This window comes from Castanea sativa, chromosome 1 (genome assembly GCF_040712315.1).
Source record: "Castanea sativa cultivar Marrone di Chiusa Pesio chromosome 1, ASM4071231v1".
Taxonomy (NCBI): domain Eukaryota; kingdom Viridiplantae; phylum Streptophyta; class Magnoliopsida; order Fagales; family Fagaceae; genus Castanea; species Castanea sativa.
In genome coordinates this window covers 14,229,479-14,248,107 of record NC_134013.1, presented here as the reverse complement: position 1 = coordinate 14,248,107, position 18,629 = coordinate 14,229,479, and the positions used below count along the sequence as shown (strand labels likewise).

General features: G+C 33.7%; 2 protein-coding genes across 9 annotated transcripts; one reads left to right on the top strand and one right to left on the bottom strand.

The window, feature by feature from the left end:
- Positions 1-1,086: 1,086 nt before the first annotated feature.
- On the top strand, positions 1,087-5,825 carry LOC142640177 (beta-amyrin 16-alpha-hydroxylase CYP87D16-like). The gene is made up of 9 exons (XM_075814267.1): positions 1,087-1,286; positions 1,378-1,705; positions 2,187-2,336; positions 2,558-2,806; positions 2,954-3,040; positions 4,039-4,117; positions 5,242-5,348; positions 5,491-5,618; positions 5,732-5,825. Exons 1-9 carry the CDS (start codon positions 1,087-1,089, stop codon positions 5,823-5,825), a joined length of 1,422 nt encoding a protein of 473 aa, XP_075670382.1.
- A 1,743-nt stretch (positions 5,826-7,568) lies between these two features.
- Positions 7,569-17,083, bottom strand: LOC142643089 (uncharacterized). 8 transcript variants are annotated; one of them, XR_012845826.1, is made up of 9 exons: positions 16,899-17,083; positions 16,334-16,412; positions 15,356-15,505; positions 14,061-14,134; positions 13,739-13,857; positions 10,682-10,765; positions 8,766-8,909; positions 8,372-8,475; positions 7,569-7,715 (listed from the first exon to the last, which is right to left on the bottom strand). XR_012845826.1 is itself a non-coding variant. In XM_075817636.1 (7 exons), the coding sequence occupies exons 2-7, from the start codon at positions 16,338-16,340 to the stop codon at positions 8,816-8,818; spliced, it is 528 nt and encodes a 175-aa protein (XP_075673751.1). In that variant the 5' UTR covers positions 16,341-16,412; positions 16,899-17,083; the 3' UTR covers positions 8,605-8,815. The 8 variants fall into 8 exon arrangements, 1 of the variants encoding a protein (XP_075673751.1); XR_012845827.1 differs by lacking the exon at positions 7,569-7,715 and adding an exon at positions 7,921-8,264; XR_012845825.1 differs by lacking the exon at positions 7,569-7,715 and adding an exon at positions 7,921-8,251.
- Between the last annotated feature and the right edge of the window lie 1,546 nt (positions 17,084-18,629).

Here is an 18,629-nt window from a genome sequence, read left to right as displayed (position 1 = left end):
GATAGCTAGGGATGCCAGCTTGAAATCACCCTTGTTCCATGGATTTAAAACGGAGTGTTTTTCAATTTCTAAAACTATGTCTCTGTGTTTTCAATATTTTCTGAAACTATACGGCTATAGCAAGGCCTCATGAACACATGGATTAGCCAACAAGATTTCCCCATGTCTGAAGTCAAAATTTTATTACATAAAAAATAGGACAATTTAGCTACAAAATTAGTTGTAACCTAAGGCTACAATCTTACTCAATAAAATAAACTTTACTCCATAATTTGAAAATCTAACTGTTGAATTACATGTTCTTTACGCTCTTAATGCACATGTCAAATTTTGTGTTAATAAAATATTATTTACTATATGATTTATAAGTTTATATTTTATGTATAATTTTAAATTACAAAAACTTGCAATTTAAACGATTTATTGATGATATAGTCATTATTCTTTAATTTTCTAGAAATTTTGCAAGCATGAAAAATATAAGAAGAAGATGTATTCCAATAGTAGATTTGTCAAAATTCATCTTCAATAAAAAAAGATATAGAATAAAGTTGTTATCTAAGATTAAAACAAATTTTTTAGTTAAACTTTGTCCAAAATAAAATAAATTTTATCACAATTAACCATGCCTCACCTTTTGATTTATCTAAAGGAAGAACCGCAACACGTGTTTACCCTTCTTCATATAATTAAATATATCTTTTGTGAATTCTGGAATTTGACGTATAAACTTATTGAATTTTCTTAGTATGCACTATGCACAGAAAATCCAAAGTTTTTCAAAACGTGGTAGCATTTTTCTTCTCCAGTTATATTCCTTCAATTTAAATCATTCAAATTCAGAATCTACGACTTTTTTGATAAACCAGAATCTACGACTTGAATATTGAGAGTAGAGGTTGTTTGATTATACCAATTTAACATTTTTTAAATCCGATAGTAAGAAACAAACACTTCAATTTGTCAATATAATGATCTCATCCTTTGCCTATATAAATAGCCAAGGTCTCTCAATAGAAAGTACAAACCAACTCTAAGTTCTCCTGATACTACTGATCTCTACTCATACTTGGTATACAGCTAAAGATGTGGTCTGTTTGGCTTTCTGTCATTAGCTTGCTTATAGTGATTGCCACGAACTGGCTCTATAGGTGGAGGAACCCAAAGTGTAATGGAAAACTACCTCCTGGCTCTATGGGCATGCCACTTATTGGGGAGACCCTTTCTTTTCTTGTCTCAAACAAGTCAATAGACATGCCACCTTTTATCAAGAAAAGGATGAAGCAGTAAGCCGACAATGGCTCACATGCAATTTTTGCATAATCTAATTTATATTTGAAAAGCTCTAGTGACATAACTTTTTTTTGGTCACTTTAGATATGGGCCAATATTTCGGACAAGCTTGGCTGGACGGCCAATTGTGATATCATCTGACCCTGAATTCAACCATTATGTTTTTCAACAAGAAGGAAAATTGGTTGAACGTTGGTACATGGACTCTTTTGCAAAAATTCTTCACCAAAATGCTACAAGAATTAATGCTCAAAAAAACATTCATAAGTACCTGCGGAACCTAATCTTGGGTCACTTTGGTCCTGAAGTTCTCAAGGACAATATGCTACCAAAGTTGGAGGATGCAATAGATCAAAGATTGCAGGGTTGGTCTAAGCTATCCAGTTTGGAAGTGAAGAAAAGCACATCAGCTGTAAGGTTTTAACTCTTATGTATTTCAAATTTTCAAGAAAAAAAACTTTTCAGGAGGTACGAATAAATAAATAATAATAAAATGATCAAATCTATGGTACTTCTCAGAGGAGATAGCCGCTATAATTATAGAATCTCTCTTTATTTCAAGTGTTTTAATCTAAACATTTTATTTATATTCACAAAGGAAAGGTGAAAATTAAAATAATTTAAAATACATTATTATGATCATATGCGGTTTCGTACCTAAAAAACACAAACATAACACAAAATTTCAATGGACCCTCACCCGTCATTTCTATTTGCCAATGAATGACTGAAAGCATTATTGAGGATCCTTATATGTTCATTTCTTAGCATTTTGAGTGCTTGAAGTAGCTACTACTACCATATCAAAAAAAAAAAAAAGCAGCTAGCTACCACACACAAAAAAAGAAGCACCATTTTCTTTTTACAATAACTTATTTGTTAGTTATTTGCAGATGATCTTTGATTTCTCAGCAAAGCAGTTATTCAGTTATGAACCAGAGAAAGCAAAGGAAAATATTGCTGAATCTTTTACTAACTTCTTGCAAGGACTTATGTCATTCCCTATTAATATCCCTGGAACTGCCTATCATAGATGTCTACAAGTAATTTCCTTGAACCTAATTCCTATACATTTTGTTAGAAGTATGTTGTTAAATAATTAAATTTACTATTTTTCAATAGTTTAAGTTTTTAGGAAAATTGGTATTTTAATATAGTAGTAGAGTAGGAGGTTTTGATGAATTTGATACCTGTTTCTTCCCCTCTATCTCATTTTTTTTACTTGAATTTAGTCTAATATTATATTAATTCAATTGTCATACAGAACCAAAAGAAGGCAATCAACTTGATAACTACAATGTTTGAAGAAAGAAAACGTACTCCTGAAATTCGCAAAGGAGATTTTCTTGATCAGATTTTGGCAGACATGAAAACAGAGACATTCTTTACTGATAATTTTATCATCTATATGATGTTTGGGCTTCTCATTGCGAGCTTTGAGACTATATCTTCAACTCTTACTTTGGCCATCAAGTTAATTAATGATCACCCAAAAGTGGTGCAAGCATTAACGGTTAGTATGTGAGACCAAAAAATATATATATATTAAGTTCCAAAATTTTATGAATTAGATTAAGAAGAAGCATTTTTGTTGTATAATTCTACTAGACAGCATTTTTTTTTTTTTTAAATTCATTAAAAAAAATTTTATTTATATGAGGAGCATGAAGCAATTCTTAAGAACAGAGAAGATGTCAATTCTGGACTCACATGGAAGGAATACAAATCCATGACTTTTACCCATACTGTGAGTAGATACTCCCCCTCCTTTCAGGGGCAGCGCTACATTTTTCTCAGGGGGTTCAAACCCCCTTGCTTCAAAAAAAAATAGTATATATATAATTTTTTTTTTTTTGGTTAGTTTAATATTATAATTTTTTCTTAAAAATATTTTTGCACACCCTGACTTAAATTTTACACACCTTTATTATAAGTATTTTCAACTCTAAGAATAAAGAGTAAGTGTTTGTGAATCATAAGTGTCACTATTTTTTATAAATTTATATTATTTGTGTGAGTGTGTCTAATATTGATTGTGTGCATTACTTTTTGTTATAACGTTATTTATGTAAATTATGATGTGTGTGGATATTTGTGTGTACAATATAAATATAATATAAATTTATATAATTTAATAATTAGGAAATAGAGATGGTTTGTTACATGTGTGTATTTTTATCATGTTATAATAACTTTTTGTTATAAAGTTAGTAAAATTTAAGAAAAAATTCGTAAAGCTAGTGACTGTCCAAGCATTTGATTGGTTACATAGACACTAGTGTTTAATTTTATATATGAATGAGAGTGGTTGTGTGCATCAATAATTAATACAAAAACAATAAGTTTAGTTTAGTCATTTAGTTTAAAATATTTTTATAAAAACAATAACAAATAGATAATAAAAACTGCATAAAAATAAAAATGTTAGATAAACTTAACAAAATAAAATGATTGTAAGCTCATACCTACCCACATTGGCAATAGATACTCATAATTCAAAATTTGAATACTTGTAGAAGGAAATTATAAAACTTCATGTATTTTTTTTTTTTTTTTTTTTTTGTCGGTAACTCAATATATTCAAGTTCTTTTTTTATTAAAAATTTTTAATGAACCCCCTAAAAAAAATTGTTGGAGCCGACACTGCCTCCTTTTTTGGGCTTATACTCTTTCTTTTTAAATTTCCCGGAAAGGCTTCTAGCTATTGGCAAGGTTTCTTGCCATCCAATGAATCGGAAAAAATAGGTTATCAATGAAGCACTAAGGCTTGGTAGTGTTGCTCCTGGGATTCTGAGAAGAACCATCCAAGACATCCAAATAAATGGTAAGTTCAAAATCAAAGTGATTCATAATTGATATGCTAACATAATGGCTTTTCTTAGTTTAAAAAAAAAAATCAAGAAATTTTTTTAGAATTTTTTTTTTATGAAAAGGATATTGATTTTTTGACAACTTCTTATATTTTTCATAAAATTTTTATCAAAACTTACATAAAATAATTCATTAACAAATGCTCTAAAATCATTCGTTAACTGAATGGCTATGGAATTAAAAATTTCTCAAGTTACTATTATATCTTCAATTTGTCTTAGTGTTAATAATTTTCAATTATAGATTATGTAAGTGCACAATTGTACCCGGATCCAAAAACAAGTGTTGGGCTCAGGCCCAATGAGTCTTATACAATAAAATTTGTAAAGCATGGATTTGAAATCTAGGTTCGGGATGTTGGAAGTTTAATTAACAGACTATAATGCCATAATCCATGCAAACGGTAAACGAATATGACAAAGAGACCTCCTCGGACGTAAGCCGAGGACGATTTATATAAATATTCTCTCTCTATGCCAAAGTTTACAATTCTTAATTCCTATTTTTCTCAACAGAAAGTGCAGATCCCCCTCTATTTCCTCTCTCATTTCCTTATATACTTCTTCATCTTCACTGGTTCATCCACATGTCATACAAATATTTCCCTTGGATACTTGTCTCATCCACCACCTTCTTGAAGTCTTCAAATAATAGCAGGAAGACTGAATTCTACTGTTCAGAGGTCATTTCCCATTAATGCGGCCAGGGAGGTAGATGCAGAGCTTTTAATGTGGTGATAGCAGCCTTTTCCTCCGATATTTCTCACACATCCTTACTTCTAAAGGGTGCTTGGATCACCCTTTTATCCATTAGTTCTTCCAGCATTCTGCCTCTAACCCATTTAGCAAGTCCCAGGGTCATTGCTAGACCTGTCCGAGGAGACACTCCTCCTCGGACAACTCCTCGGACTACTACAATGTAGGTTGACTTGTGGGCCTAGAGACCCTAATCAAAACAGACTGGTACCAACCAATCAGGCCCAAAACCCAAACGTTTATTCAACAGCTGTTACCGCCCACGGATTAGATGAGAACACTTTACATCTTACATTAATGCGAGACACGTTCATTGTATTAGGGGATACAATTCCAAAAGGTTGGGCACTTATGGTGGTTCCTGCAGCCATTCAACTGAACCCAAAGACTTATGAGGATCCTCTTGCCTTCAATCCATGGCGCTGGCAGGTGGGTTGAATTTTTTTTTTTTTTTTTCTCAAGATATTCTCATCAGTCACAATGATCATGTCATGGAATGAATTTTGATGGGATTACCTTATTATTTTTTGTATTATATTTTGCTAATCTTTCATTTTATTATGAATAAAAGGACATCTCAGCAAACGTTACAGCAAAAAACTTCATACCATTCGGGGCAGGCATGACTTCATGTGCAGGGGCCGACTTCAGCAAGGTTCTAATGGCTGTTTTCCTTCACGTCTTGTTCACTAAATACAGGTACGTACAGACTTCCTTATTATTCTTCGCATATGCATATGTGTGTAACACATATAGACAATAAATAGAACAAAACTGTGTTTTTTTTAATATTGTATTTGAATTATGATTAGGTGGACAACAATCAAGGGTGGTGAGGTGATTCGTTCTCCTACTTTAGGATTTGGTGATGGTTTTTACATTCAGGTTTCAGCAAAGCATAAATGATGATGGAAATTAATACTTAATCAAGTGGATCGCAGAGTATTACGACTGTATTGTTGACGTTATATTATTATAATGAAATAAAAATATATAAAAAAAACTATATATCCCTAGTCCTAAAAAATCATAGTTTTCAAATGTTAATAAAGTCGATGATTGTCATCCTTTGTCGTTTGGTAATTGGTAGATATGATCTTTCTGTAAGACAAGCAACTGTTGGTGTATGGAACAACCAAACTCATGAAATTCGTGTGTTTGTATTACCATATCTATATAAAGGGCAAAATGGGCAAATGTCCTTTTCGTGCAAAAAAAACCAGCGTTTTACCCCTTTTCCAAACTAATTAGGAAAATACTCCTGTTTTGAAACTCGATTTTCTCAAAATCGAATTTCAATGTAAAACTCGATTTGTAGAAAATCGAGTATGGGGCGATCAAATTTATAAATAAAAAAATAAAAATAACTTGCATGGAACTCGAGTTCCATTGGCATTTTAAATAGAACTCGAGTTCATCCATGCAAGTTTTTTTTAAAAGTTTGATCGCTCCATACCTATAGTGGTGTTTTAAATGGAACTCAAGTTTATCCATGCAAGTTTTTTTTAAGTTTGATCGCCCCATACCTATAGCTACTTTCAGGGAGCCCTATAGTGGTAATTTAAAAACCTATAACGGTGTTTTAAATGGAACTCGAGCTCCATGAACTCGAGTACCATGCAAATTTTTTTTTTTTTAAGTTTGATCGCCCCATACTCGATTTTCTACAAATCGATTTTTACATTGAAACTCGATTTTGAGAAAATTGAGTTTCAAAATAAGGGCATTTCCCTAATTAGTTTAGGAAAGAGGGCAAAATCCTGAAAAAATTTTTTTTTTAAAAAAAAGGCAAAAGCTCATTTTCTCCCTATATAAAGATTTTTTGTTTTTCTTTTAGAAACACATCTATATATAGATATGTCTATAAATAGAAGATTCAATTGATTTTGTCTTAAGATCGTGGTTTGGTAACAGTTTATTTAGCTTATACGCATAACGCTTATTAAAATATTTAAATTTTGGTAATTTTTATATTAAATCACCTGTTACAAAAAGTTAAAAGTTGGATCGTTGGCATATCTGATGAAAGTGTATTTTTGGTATTTTATGATATATTGATAATTGGGGTAGAGGTGCTGACTAATTGGACTAAAATGCTCTTGACATGTTAATTTTTTTAATATTTTGTGTGCTAAAATAACATTAAGATAGTTTAAGGCTTTTAGCACAAATGCTCTTTAAAACTTACGCAAATTACTTGGAGTGTGAACATATCCCGACTGCACACAGTAAATTCACTGTAGAAAATTCAGTTACTTGGAAACTTGTGACACAAGTCAGGAACCCAAAAACTTGGCTGCCTTTTGGATCAGTCAATTATTTGGAACTTTCCCCACAAGAAGAGATCATCTAGAGCTGATTAAGATAACCAAGAAAATTTATCCCTCGTTATGACAAACTTTCAATCTTAAAATATGTTTAATGCAGGTCTTTGTTCTTATTTGTCCTTTTTTAGAATGGTCATGTTTAATGCAGGTCTTTGTTCTTATCTATCCTAAACCAATACCTTTAGGGCATTCTTTAACATTTTCCTTTGTAAAAGCACGTGCTCTTGCATATATAAATCACTATTAGATAAAATTTAATAAAAAATACAATATTATGATTGTATCTCATATTCCTTTTATTCAAAATTAATTTCCTCTATATCACTAAGAATAGGGGCCAATGATTTATTCACACTAAAATTATTTCTAAAGATTTTGTCCAAGTGGATGCTCTCAATCCCACTAAATGAAATTTGCTCTAACCATCCTCCCCCTCTTTGACAAGGAATTTCGTTGGATCCTCTCAATCCTGTTAAACACAAAAGGAATAGCTAAGAGAGACCAGTAATAAGTAAGCTGACTAGCTAAAGTATTGAGAAAGTAAGGCAACCCCATTTGCAAATACAATTTCTTCCAACCCAGCCAACTCTTTCTTTAATTTTTTTAGGGTCCGGTTGTTAATGGATGCCATTAATCATCTATTTATAGAATTTTTTTATGAGAAATTGAAAAAATTGTCAAAAAGATTAGTCACTTTTTCATTTTTCTATAAAAAATATTCTAAAATGATTTATTAACATAAAAATTAAAATCCATCTTTCTGTTACAACATTCTAAACTGCTGCAAATTATAAACAGAGCCTCACGGCATCCCTAAGTTGATCCCGGGGAAAAACCCCATTTTATTACATAATAAATCAGCCAAAAATGCAGCATTACCCACCATGATCAGCCCACTCTTACTCAAATTCACCCATAACCCTGTCACTACCCCAAAGCAGATAAAAACAAGGAAAATTTGTAGCCAATTTTCAGTGGAAGCCTCCCAAGATAATATCATGCCATCTACAAATAACAACTGTGAAATGCTCATCTCTTCTATAGAAAAGCTTAGCGTGTGCAACTGTGCCAACCTCTAATAGAGATAAAGAACTAAAAAAATTTAAGCCAAATAATTGTTCTTACTATTCAATATTTGTTTTGATTGTTGTGTGTTGAAGTCCAGTCCATTGAAGGAACAAGAGATCCACTTGTTGCCAGCGACAGGCAAAGTGCCACTTGAGCTATGTCTACTTACAATTCCACATGGAGAAACAAAGGAAGGAAGAAATAATTGAAATCTCCATTGTCTTCAGCAAAAAATTGCTAATCTACATTGGCTATTCACATTTCCATCATGCCTTTTGAGGACAAACCCATTTCACAGTAATAAAACGCTATTCATACATTAATTAGCAATAAAGCATGAGTACATTACTGACTTGAATGATATAAAAGGAATTTAATAGCTTTGAAAAGATAGCTTATTATGACAAAAAATCAAAAAACAGAACTCTGATTCTAAACACATTCAACTTACTAAGAGGTTGTGTATACTGTTGTTCAAGGCATGATATGCCTCTTGAATCCTCACCAAAAAGACCATCTTTTAGCAGTTGAACCTCCAACAGGCTCATCTTTAATTTTATTCTCCATTCCCTGTTTCAAAGACTCCAGCCTTCTCCTACAGAGGATCCAATAAAGCTAAATAACTACAATATGAAGATACAAGTTTAGAAATGCATAAAATTAAACAGCTGATAGATCAAGGATTGGGGAAACTCTTAAGGAAAAAATTTTTACTTTTGCAACTCAGCAATAAATGCAAGGATGTCTCATTGAAAGCATTCAACATGATATATGGTATGGGTGCCAGAGCTCAACACCGTTTCATCTGACAACGAGGCTTCATTTAGTTCTAACTTGGAGATTCAGAACTAAGAGACGACACACTTACAGAATATCAAGTTTATTCATGCTTTTGATGAGGAATTTGAGTTGACTATGTTTGATATCCTGTAAATATCCTGTATTTTTTCATTGTTAATAAAGCATTATCACCTATCAAAAATATCTTGTAAATATCCCAACTAGTGAGGGCCCTTATCACGTGAGGTGGAGATTGAAGTGAATTTGATGTTCATTCATATTATGAGTTTGAGGGCCCCAGGAGAAGTAACATTTCCATGGAAAAGCATCTAGTGTCCAAAGGTTCCAAAAATGATAGCTTTCTTTGTGAGGACAACAGCATAAGAGAAGATTCTAGCAGGTGAACTTCGATAAGTGATGTTGTATTTGTAGGAGCAGTGGAGAGACTGATCCATTTGCTACTGCATTGTGACATTGCATATGAATTGTGGAGTTTAATCTTTTCTGCATTTGGGGTCCATTGTATAACGTTCAAGAATATTATCGAGCTACTCTCAATTTATACACACAGACACGCACATATAAGGAAATTTTTTTTAATACAGAGAGACTGCTTCGCAAAAAGACACGTAGTCTAAAAAATTACTATATATATATATATAGACACACACACATACACATATAAGGAAATTTTATTAAAGAGAGACTACTTCGCAAAAAGACACGCAGACTAAAAAATTACTTTCAGTTTGGAAGAATCAATTTGGTAGCATTCTTCCTTTGTTTAGAAACAAACCCCTTTTATTATGTGGTCCTTGTGGAGGGAGAGGAATCACCATACATTCAAGGGTGTGGAAGTAATGGTCATCTAGTTGAAAGTGTCTTTTATAAGATTATTGTTTGGATGGTCCCCTTGTTTTGATTCCTAGTCAGATACACTCTATTTTTGTAGATTTCATTGAATTCCCTCTCCCTTGTAGATTGTAACTTTCATTCATATTAATTCTTTAGGAGTACTTTATGTAAATATCCTGTGTATATGAGGTAGCTCCTCTTCAAATTGATTACTTATTATTAAATAAAAAAATGCCAATTTTATTCTACTTTATCAATTACTTGGTTTTGGGGTTTTCCATGGATCCTTTATCAAACGATTGAGGTGGGCTAAATGTATCTTTATGTGATTATCTCTTTTCTACAGTAATAAATATATTCATCCACTTTCCATTATCATCTCCTTCTTCACCAACTCACCATGCTATTTTTGGCCCCCTTTTATCTCTTCAATCCTTCAACTTAAGTCATATTACTCACTCATTAGTGCAACAATCATTAGCCATTGCTCCATGGGTAAACCAATTTAGGTGATTCTCCTAGTCTTTTCCTCACCAGGTTTACCCCGTCTTTGAATGGAGATCTTCATACCTTAAATCTTATATAACTCTTAATTTGTTAGGAAAAATCAAACAAGTGACTACCACTATAATGGTTGGTAGTACCTCACACAAAAGCACTAAGAGCTAACAAAAGATGCATTCATACATGCACACTCCTTGAAAACATTATGATGTGCATTTTAAACATTACTTGGTATCTGTGAGGCGACCATGCAAGCTCCATCTCTGGCGAAATCCTTCCATGCCTTCAATTCCACTAGCAAGAATCAAGCGCCTATAAATGTATAATCAATGATATATTAGAGTGACTTTCAAAGATGATACAAGATTCAACATTATGTAACCATACATCTAGTTATAAGGATACATCTGGTTATAAGGAAAGCAAAGTTTGTAGAAATATGGTTCAATAGGATGCAGGGAATGCCAAAAAGGCTTCTGGGAGGATATGTAATTAAAAGAATAAAGCTTAGGTAGATCATATGATTGGCAACTTTCTCAACTTATGTTACTTTTAGGGCATTATCTTTCTACAAAGCAAGTCAAAAGCTTGGTAAAAGATAAGTTTGAGTTGACAGCCATTGTAAAACTCTTGGTCAAAATCAAATTAATCACCAGAAGTTATCATCATGATAAAATCAAAATATATCTAATGGTAAAAAGGATATGCGTAGTTGACCCACAAACATGCAATTGACCCCAAAATATAATTATAGAATAGCAGTAGGTGCAGCAAGTGACTCAACTACCCCCTATGGCCATATCACTGGCTATAATCCAATCAATATGTGCAAAAAAGCTGATCTTGGTGAACTCACATTGTTTGAGGCATATAGAGATTACACTCTGGTAACATGGATATCAACGATAAGCCTCAGGATTGAAAGATGCCTTCAGGATTTTATTTTATTTTTTAAATAACTTCAAAGATGCATTTTGCATGCATCTACATCACACTTAGCACACATCAAGGAGTGTCATATCTAGTTCACCTCATTTCAATCAATTTTATTACTTATAAACAAAAAATAAAATACCTACTACATTTCGATTCACCATCATGCGAGGGTAAAGATTTTTTTTGCACTGGGCCCAAAACGTTCATACTTACCATTGAGGAAGGGGGTCAAGCATTCACATTAAAGATTTCTCAAAGAAGGAAATCTTTCCTACATTCTATCTTCATTGGACGAGAAAACACTAATTGGCTTCTAGAAACATTAGTTGACATAACAGTGGCTGATCAGAATAAAGATTTTATTACGAAAAAGAGAGAAGGGGACAAAGTGTTCATGGCAGAAAGAGATACTAATGCATATAGATAGTTTGGGCTTTTCTGTTTGCCAAGCAAATGGCGAGTCAGAGATCTCTTACTTACTTTTTGCGGATGTTACACTTATTTCCTGTAAGGCTCAGTTGGACCAATTACTATATCTAAGATGTGTTTTGTTATGCTTTGTAGCTATATTGAGGTTGAAGGTAAACCTGGCCAAATACAAGCAGGTACTGGTTGGAGAGCTGAGGAATGTGGAGGAATTGATGACGTTTCTTTGCTGTAAGGTGTTTTTTTTCGAGCTACTTATTTAGGTCTTCCTTTAGGAGCACAATTTGAGTTAAGGAGTATCTGGGATGGAGTGTTGAAGAGGCTGGGAAAAAATCCTCAAGGTGGAAGAGAATATATCTTTCTAAGGGACAAAGACTAACTCTTGTTAAGAGTACATTGTCTAGCTTCAAACATATTATCCCTCCTTATTTCCTAAGCCAGTTGGTGTGGAAAATATAATGGAAAAGCTCCAATGTCACTTTTTGTGCCATGGTATGGAAGAGGAGTGCAAATTCCATCTTGCGAAATGGAATACTTATTGTAATCCTTTTCCTTAGAGGGTATGAGGATCAGGAAGCTATTGGGTTTTCTTTATGATGGTTAGAAATACTTGCATGCTAAATATGCTACCCCTGTAGCTTGAACCCACGCCCTCCCCCTGCTCCCCCAAGCACTTAGTACTTGGGAAGGTACCAACTCACCCAAATGGTGCGTTGGTTGGTTTTTAATCAATCACTACTAAGGAAATGATTGTGGAGGTATATGGAGGAGAGGGATAGTGTCTTTGGAGTAGAATAATTAATTATAAGAATGGAGAGTCCTAGGCTGGTTGGCATGATCACCAGCGTATGGGACAGCTTGCAAAAGATACATATCTTGAATTCTACATCATGACAACGGACAGAGATGGAAAGGTAGCAGATTAGATTGGATGGACTAACCCTTTTTGTATCCAATAATACATGATTGGGAATTAGAGTCTGTGACTAAGTTCATAGAGGACCTTTAGGCTGTACCTGTTAATCCTTTGGAAGATGACAAAATGCTATAGCTTACATCTATAACTATAAGTCGGGAATTTCAAGTTAAACTTTTATAAAACTTTGTTATCAGGGGGTGAAAAATCATAAGCATATGCAGAGTAAAAGCCCCATCAACAGTGGCATTTTTCGCCTGGACAGCAGCAATGGGTAAGATCTTCACAATAGACAACTTATGTAGGATAGGTATAACAATTTTGGATTTGTGTTGTACGTTTAAGCAGGATGGGGAATCTGTGGATCACCATTATAACTTTGCTTAGGGGAGATGGAACTTGGTGTTCAGTTTGTTTGGGGTTAACCAGGTGATGCCCTAAACTCTCACTGTTTGCTTGCAGTGTTGGAAAGGAAGGTGCAGGAAGCAAGATGGGATAGATATTTGGAAGGCCAGTCCCTTATGCCTAATATTGTGCGTTTGGAGGGAAAGGAATGAGCAGATGTTTGAAGGAAAGGAGACTCCATTATTGTGATTGAAGGGGCATGTTTCTAAGGATTATATATAAGTAAACTAGGTTATTAATCCCTCCTTTCCCTCTTTTTTCCTTGAATTTCTAGATATGCTAAATTTTTTTTTGTACCCTAGGCATCATCGGAATGGTCATTTGTGGATGGCTGCCCCGCTGTATGATCCCCAGCTGTATACTTGGACGCCTCTATTTTTTTTTAAATCAATAAAATTTTATTTAATGATTAAGATATGAGGATAAATTCAATACCAGAAAGCTTGACTGGTGGTTTAATTTTGGTTAGGAGAAGACACAAACATAGAACAACCTCTACAGCCCATTGCAGGAATTCATATAATCCCATTAGCACATCCTTATTAAGACATTACAAGCTAATAAACACCTACATAACATAGCACATCACTTCACAAAAATACCTCTCCAGTGATGTAACTTCTGATTCAAGCTGAGCAGCTCTTTCCTTTGCTTCATCTAGAGGCATTGATAACCCCAACTTGTGCTCACTATCTTGAAGTCGTTGTCTTAGCTCCTTATCCTGCAAACAACAATTATGAAACAATTGATGTGAAATGCTGAGTTACAGTTCTACTTATCAACAACAACCAAAAAAAAAAAAAATGCTGAGTTACAGTTCCAAACTTCACTCACAAAATAAACCTTGAAGAGGGAAAAAAATTAGAGAGAGACACACACAGAGAGAGAGAGAGAGAGACAGAGAGAGAAGCAGAATAGTCTCACCCTTTTTTCAGCGCATTGTCGATACATGGCAATCTCATCTTGACAGAAAGGCTCAATATCATTGATTTGCAAGCCTGCAGTACAGTGTTAAAGTCTCCTTCAAATGACTACCCATAGAAAAATTCAAGATCCAAGCCGTACATTTCATGCACACATCATGGTTTCAAAATTGATGCTACTGATGTCATTATCTAATTAATCCAGCCCCCACCCCCGCCTCCCAAAAAAATACCCCACCTTGGGCCTGATATGTCCTAGTCAAACTTTATCATTTACAATATCATGTAAGGCTACACATTACTTATCAAGGAGACGAAAACTGGTGTTGGTGGATTGGTGTTGCATGTGTAAGAGGAACGGGGAGACTGTGGATCACTTGCTTCTACATAGCTTAATATCTTAAGAGCTATAGAATATGGTGTGTTTCCTGTTCGGGGTTCACTAGGTCATGCCGCATAGTGTGGTGGAACTTATAGCTAGTTGATCACGGAAGTTTCACAGACCCAAAACTAAAGTGCTTTGTAGTACGATCCCTCATTGTCTTATGTGGGTCATATGGAGGGAAAGGAATACACGTATTTTTGAAGGGAATGAAAGATCGATTCATGAGTTGAAGCTTTTTTTCTTTCAGACTTTGTTTGATTGGGCAAATGCTTTGGGTGTGGTTAATTTCATTTCTCTTCCTGATATAATGGATTTTTGTACTTTCATTCATGTTTAGTTTTTCTTCTTTGGTTTTTAGCACACTGCCTGTGTGCCTTGTATTTTTTTTCCCTATTTTTTATTTTCAATTAAGTTAATTACTTATCAAAAAAAAAAAAGGACCAAAGTTTAATTAAAAATTTATAAGTAGATGACCAACAAACTTTTTTCACCTTTCCTTTTCTTTATTAAAAAGGAAATTCCAATGACAAATGTGCTTGTTACCAATAAGTGTGTACCATATGCAGCACATGGAGTCTAAAATGTGCACTCTTTGTATGTACTACAAAACAAACGCACCCTACAAGTTAATATGGCACACGGTTATTGGTGACAACTGCGATGATCCCTGCCAGACTTCTAAGTGAAGAATTGAATTAATACAAGAAAGAAATGGGGCACAAACTATAGTCTTCAGACATTTTACATAGTAGAATTACTCAGTCCTAGCATTACAGATTATATAAAACAATGATAGAAACATGTCTTAGGCTTCTTATCAAAAAATTAAAACAATGATAGAAACTAATTTGTTTTTCCAAATCAAGAGGGAATTCTAACTCCAACGAAAGAAATAAAAATGCAAAACTTACACAAAAATAGATTCCGCAAAATCCCATCACATAAATCAACTCCTTCAAGCACATGGGAGGCAATTTCTGGTGGAATGAGGGGTGACGGTGGCCCCATCATTAGATCATCACCAACCAGAATAGTTTCCTCCATAGTTGGCTGTGAATCGACTGAAGCCCACAAACACAACAAAAAAATCATGAGAATATCTTAGTTATATGCTCAAAAGTTAATTTTCTTCTATGTTGAATCACTACGTCATTCTTGCCAGTGAACTCAACTTGCAAAATAAATAAGGTGAGCCATTTTGATCTCAAAAGAGGTGTAAACTTCAAAGCATGGCCTTAAGCCAAAACTTATAGGCAAATGCTATTAGATGTATGGTGGCAACAGAAAAGATTATATATGAATTAACTGCCATTGGCTCTACAATGCTTATACACCCAATTTGGGACAGTCATTGTCAAGATATTTCAAAAGCTATAGATTTATAAGTGGTATGGCTTTGGCTTGAGTTCAATTGCTTCAAAACTTGGAGCAAATGCTTAAACTTTACAATTATAGGAAGTTATACTACAACTCTTGAAAGTAACCGAACAAGAATACACGCTAAAACCACAACCTCGAGTATAGCCATGCATGTTACATGAATACAAAGTTGACATCACATTGAGAGTTATACTACTAACACATATTGACATAAACTTGTTTCTTTGGTCATCAATCTAGTTCTTGTTCTTGTAATCATACATATTAAATGCAGGAACAAGCGCATTTCATATTCAGATTTCCAACAACTTGCAGATTATGTCACATGGCACATAGATTTTTTTTTAAGCAACAAATACAACTTTACATAAAACACTAACCCCAAAACTTCTCAGGAAAACAAATTCATATAATGAGCAATTCAGAAGTAGTTATCCATATATTCAAATAAAATTCACTGAAGAACAACATATGAGAAATCTATAAAGTTTGTAGTAGCTTTCCCTTACCATCCATTTTTGCTTTCTTGTTATCCTTCCACTGCCAAAACTCAGAGATCAATGAAACTAAGACTGGGTCAGTTGAAACCTGTAAATCATTAGAAACAAAACACTGAATAAAAAGAAACTTAAATGCACTTCAAAAGCTACAACTATGCAATACTGATTCTAATAAGCTAGCTTAAAATTTTCAAAACAAGTCACACTGAAAAAAATTTAAATAAAAAATATATAAAAAAAAAACCCATTTGTTTGTTCAACTCTAAAGTATGATAGGAACAAAAAAAACAAAGCATAATACGCTACATTACAAAAGAGAGAGAGTTATTGGAGCATTTCGTCGAACAGATGATAGGCATAACTTAAACCCACTTTCATTCCTAAATACAGAAGGAGAAAATCGAATTTCCCATTTTCTTCGTGCCCATATAGTGTTTTCCCCCATCAAGATTACAGCTTTTTTTTTAAAAAATTAATCCCAATCAGGTTTTCTGATTTAAACCCATAAATTTTCAGACCTAAACATGATTTTCCTACCCATAGATTCAAAGAAGAAGAAGAAAAAAGGACTTACCCTCCAACCTTGCTTCACAGAAAAGAGGAGTCTTTTTCTTGCAAAAATGGTCACCGCCGGCGGGATACTTGGAAGCTAGATACAAGGGAGAGAGCTGGTGAGTGTCTCTTCTAAAAATGGCCACCACTCGTGCATAGCCACTCACACAGTACAGAAAAGAAAAGGACGGCGAATCGGAAAAGAATGCTAAACGCTGTTAAACGACCCGTTAAGTTACTTAATAATGTCACGTGACATTCACGTGACAAGGGCACTGGTCCACTAGCGGTTTGAAAAGAAAATCATAATGTCATGTGACATTCACGTGATAATGCCATAATTGAAAACATCATCTATGTATAATTTTTTTTTTTAAAGGATAGCAGAATAAATAAATTTTTTTAACGAAAGTAGAATAAAAAAAAAAACTCAGCCAATATTGGCTAAAATTACAAAATTTAGATGTAGAAGAACACTCTTTATCCATATCATGAAACCGCTAACATAACTAGCATGTCTAGTAAAGTTATAACTTATGAGTTATAGAATTGTCTTATCTATAAGTATGGGATAAAGTGGTTGTGTTAAAGGTCTCTGCAAGAGTCTTAGCTTCAGCAATCAAATGGTCAAACAAGGTTAAAGTTTCTTCTTCACTTCTAAGAGAAATTTTCACAATTTCCATCACCCTTAAGTATATTACAGGGAAACCGACAAATCCGTGGCAAGTCAAAGAGCATGAACAACCGCATTACTCTGTTTCCAAGAATTTTTTTAAAAGTGGTCATTGAAAAACTTAAATTATATAAAATCTATAAAAAGATAACTTCAAAAAAAAAACATAAAGTTTTATTCAACATAAATTTTTACAATTTCCTTTTATGAGTTTTATTGTTTTGAAATTGTTGAATAATTGTCTTATTATCAATGTTATAAGTTACATCTCTTTTAATATACACAGCAAAGCAATAATTCATTCATTGATATCCCATTCGATTACATAATTCATTTTTATATATTTCATTGTTGAAAAATTTCTTTACACTGTTGCAGTCATGACAAGTCAAAACTAACTTCACAAGCAAATAAAACTAATAGATATATGACATGCTTCTGTGTCTCCACTAACTTTTCAACAAGGTCACCAATTCCTTTAAGCTTTAAAAATGAGTCATTGTTGTGCATATCAAAAATGTAATTATGAAATTAACTGTCAAGTGACAAGAAATTTGCTTCATAAAAATCATATGGATATAACTTTGTTTGTTAAACATTTTTTATTTGTTTGAAATGGCCTAATATATTTTAGGTGGTCACAAATTTTTTTCAAGGTCTACCAATTGTGGGGGGTAAGAGTTATTAAATAAACAAATGGGTTTTGGGCTTGATCAGTTGGTACCAGTTTGTTTTTGTCATTGGGCCCCTAAGCCCATGAGTCAACCTATACTGCAGAGGTCCGAGGAGTTGTCCGAGGATGAAGGCCTCCTCGGATAGGTCCGCCAAAGACCCTAGGATTTGCCAAGAAAGTTATGGGCAGAATCTTGGAAAAACCGATGGGTAAAAGGGTGATCCAAGCACCCTCTAAGATGCAAGGATATAAGATAAATATCTAAGGAAAAGACTGCTACCTTCACATTAAAGACCATGCATCTACCTTACTGGCCGCATTAATGGGGAAATGACCCCTAAACAGTAGAATTCAGCTCTCTGGCTATGGTTCGAAGACTTTAAAAATGTGGCGGATGGGACAAGTAT

Coding starts and splice junctions, on each gene's coding strand:
- LOC142640177 (XM_075814267.1), top strand. CDS start 1,087: ATGTGGTCTGTTTGGCTTTCTGTCATTAGCTTGCTTATAGTGATTGCC. Junction 2,337..2,557: donor CCTATCATAGATGTCTACAA/GTAATTTCCTTG, acceptor ATTGTCATACAG/AACCAAAAGAAGGCAATCAA. Junction 5,349..5,490: donor TCAATCCATGGCGCTGGCAG/GTGGGTTGAATT, acceptor TATGAATAAAAG/GACATCTCAGCAAACGTTAC.
- LOC142643089 (XM_075817636.1), bottom strand. Junction 13,858..14,060: donor GACAATGCGCTGAAAAAAGG/GTGAGACTATTC, acceptor TGTTGTTTGCAG/GATAAGGAGCTAAGACAACG. Junction 8,910..10,681: donor GGTCGCCTCACAGATACCAA/GTAATGTTTAAA, acceptor GATCCTCTGTAG/GAGAAGGCTGGAGTCTTTGA.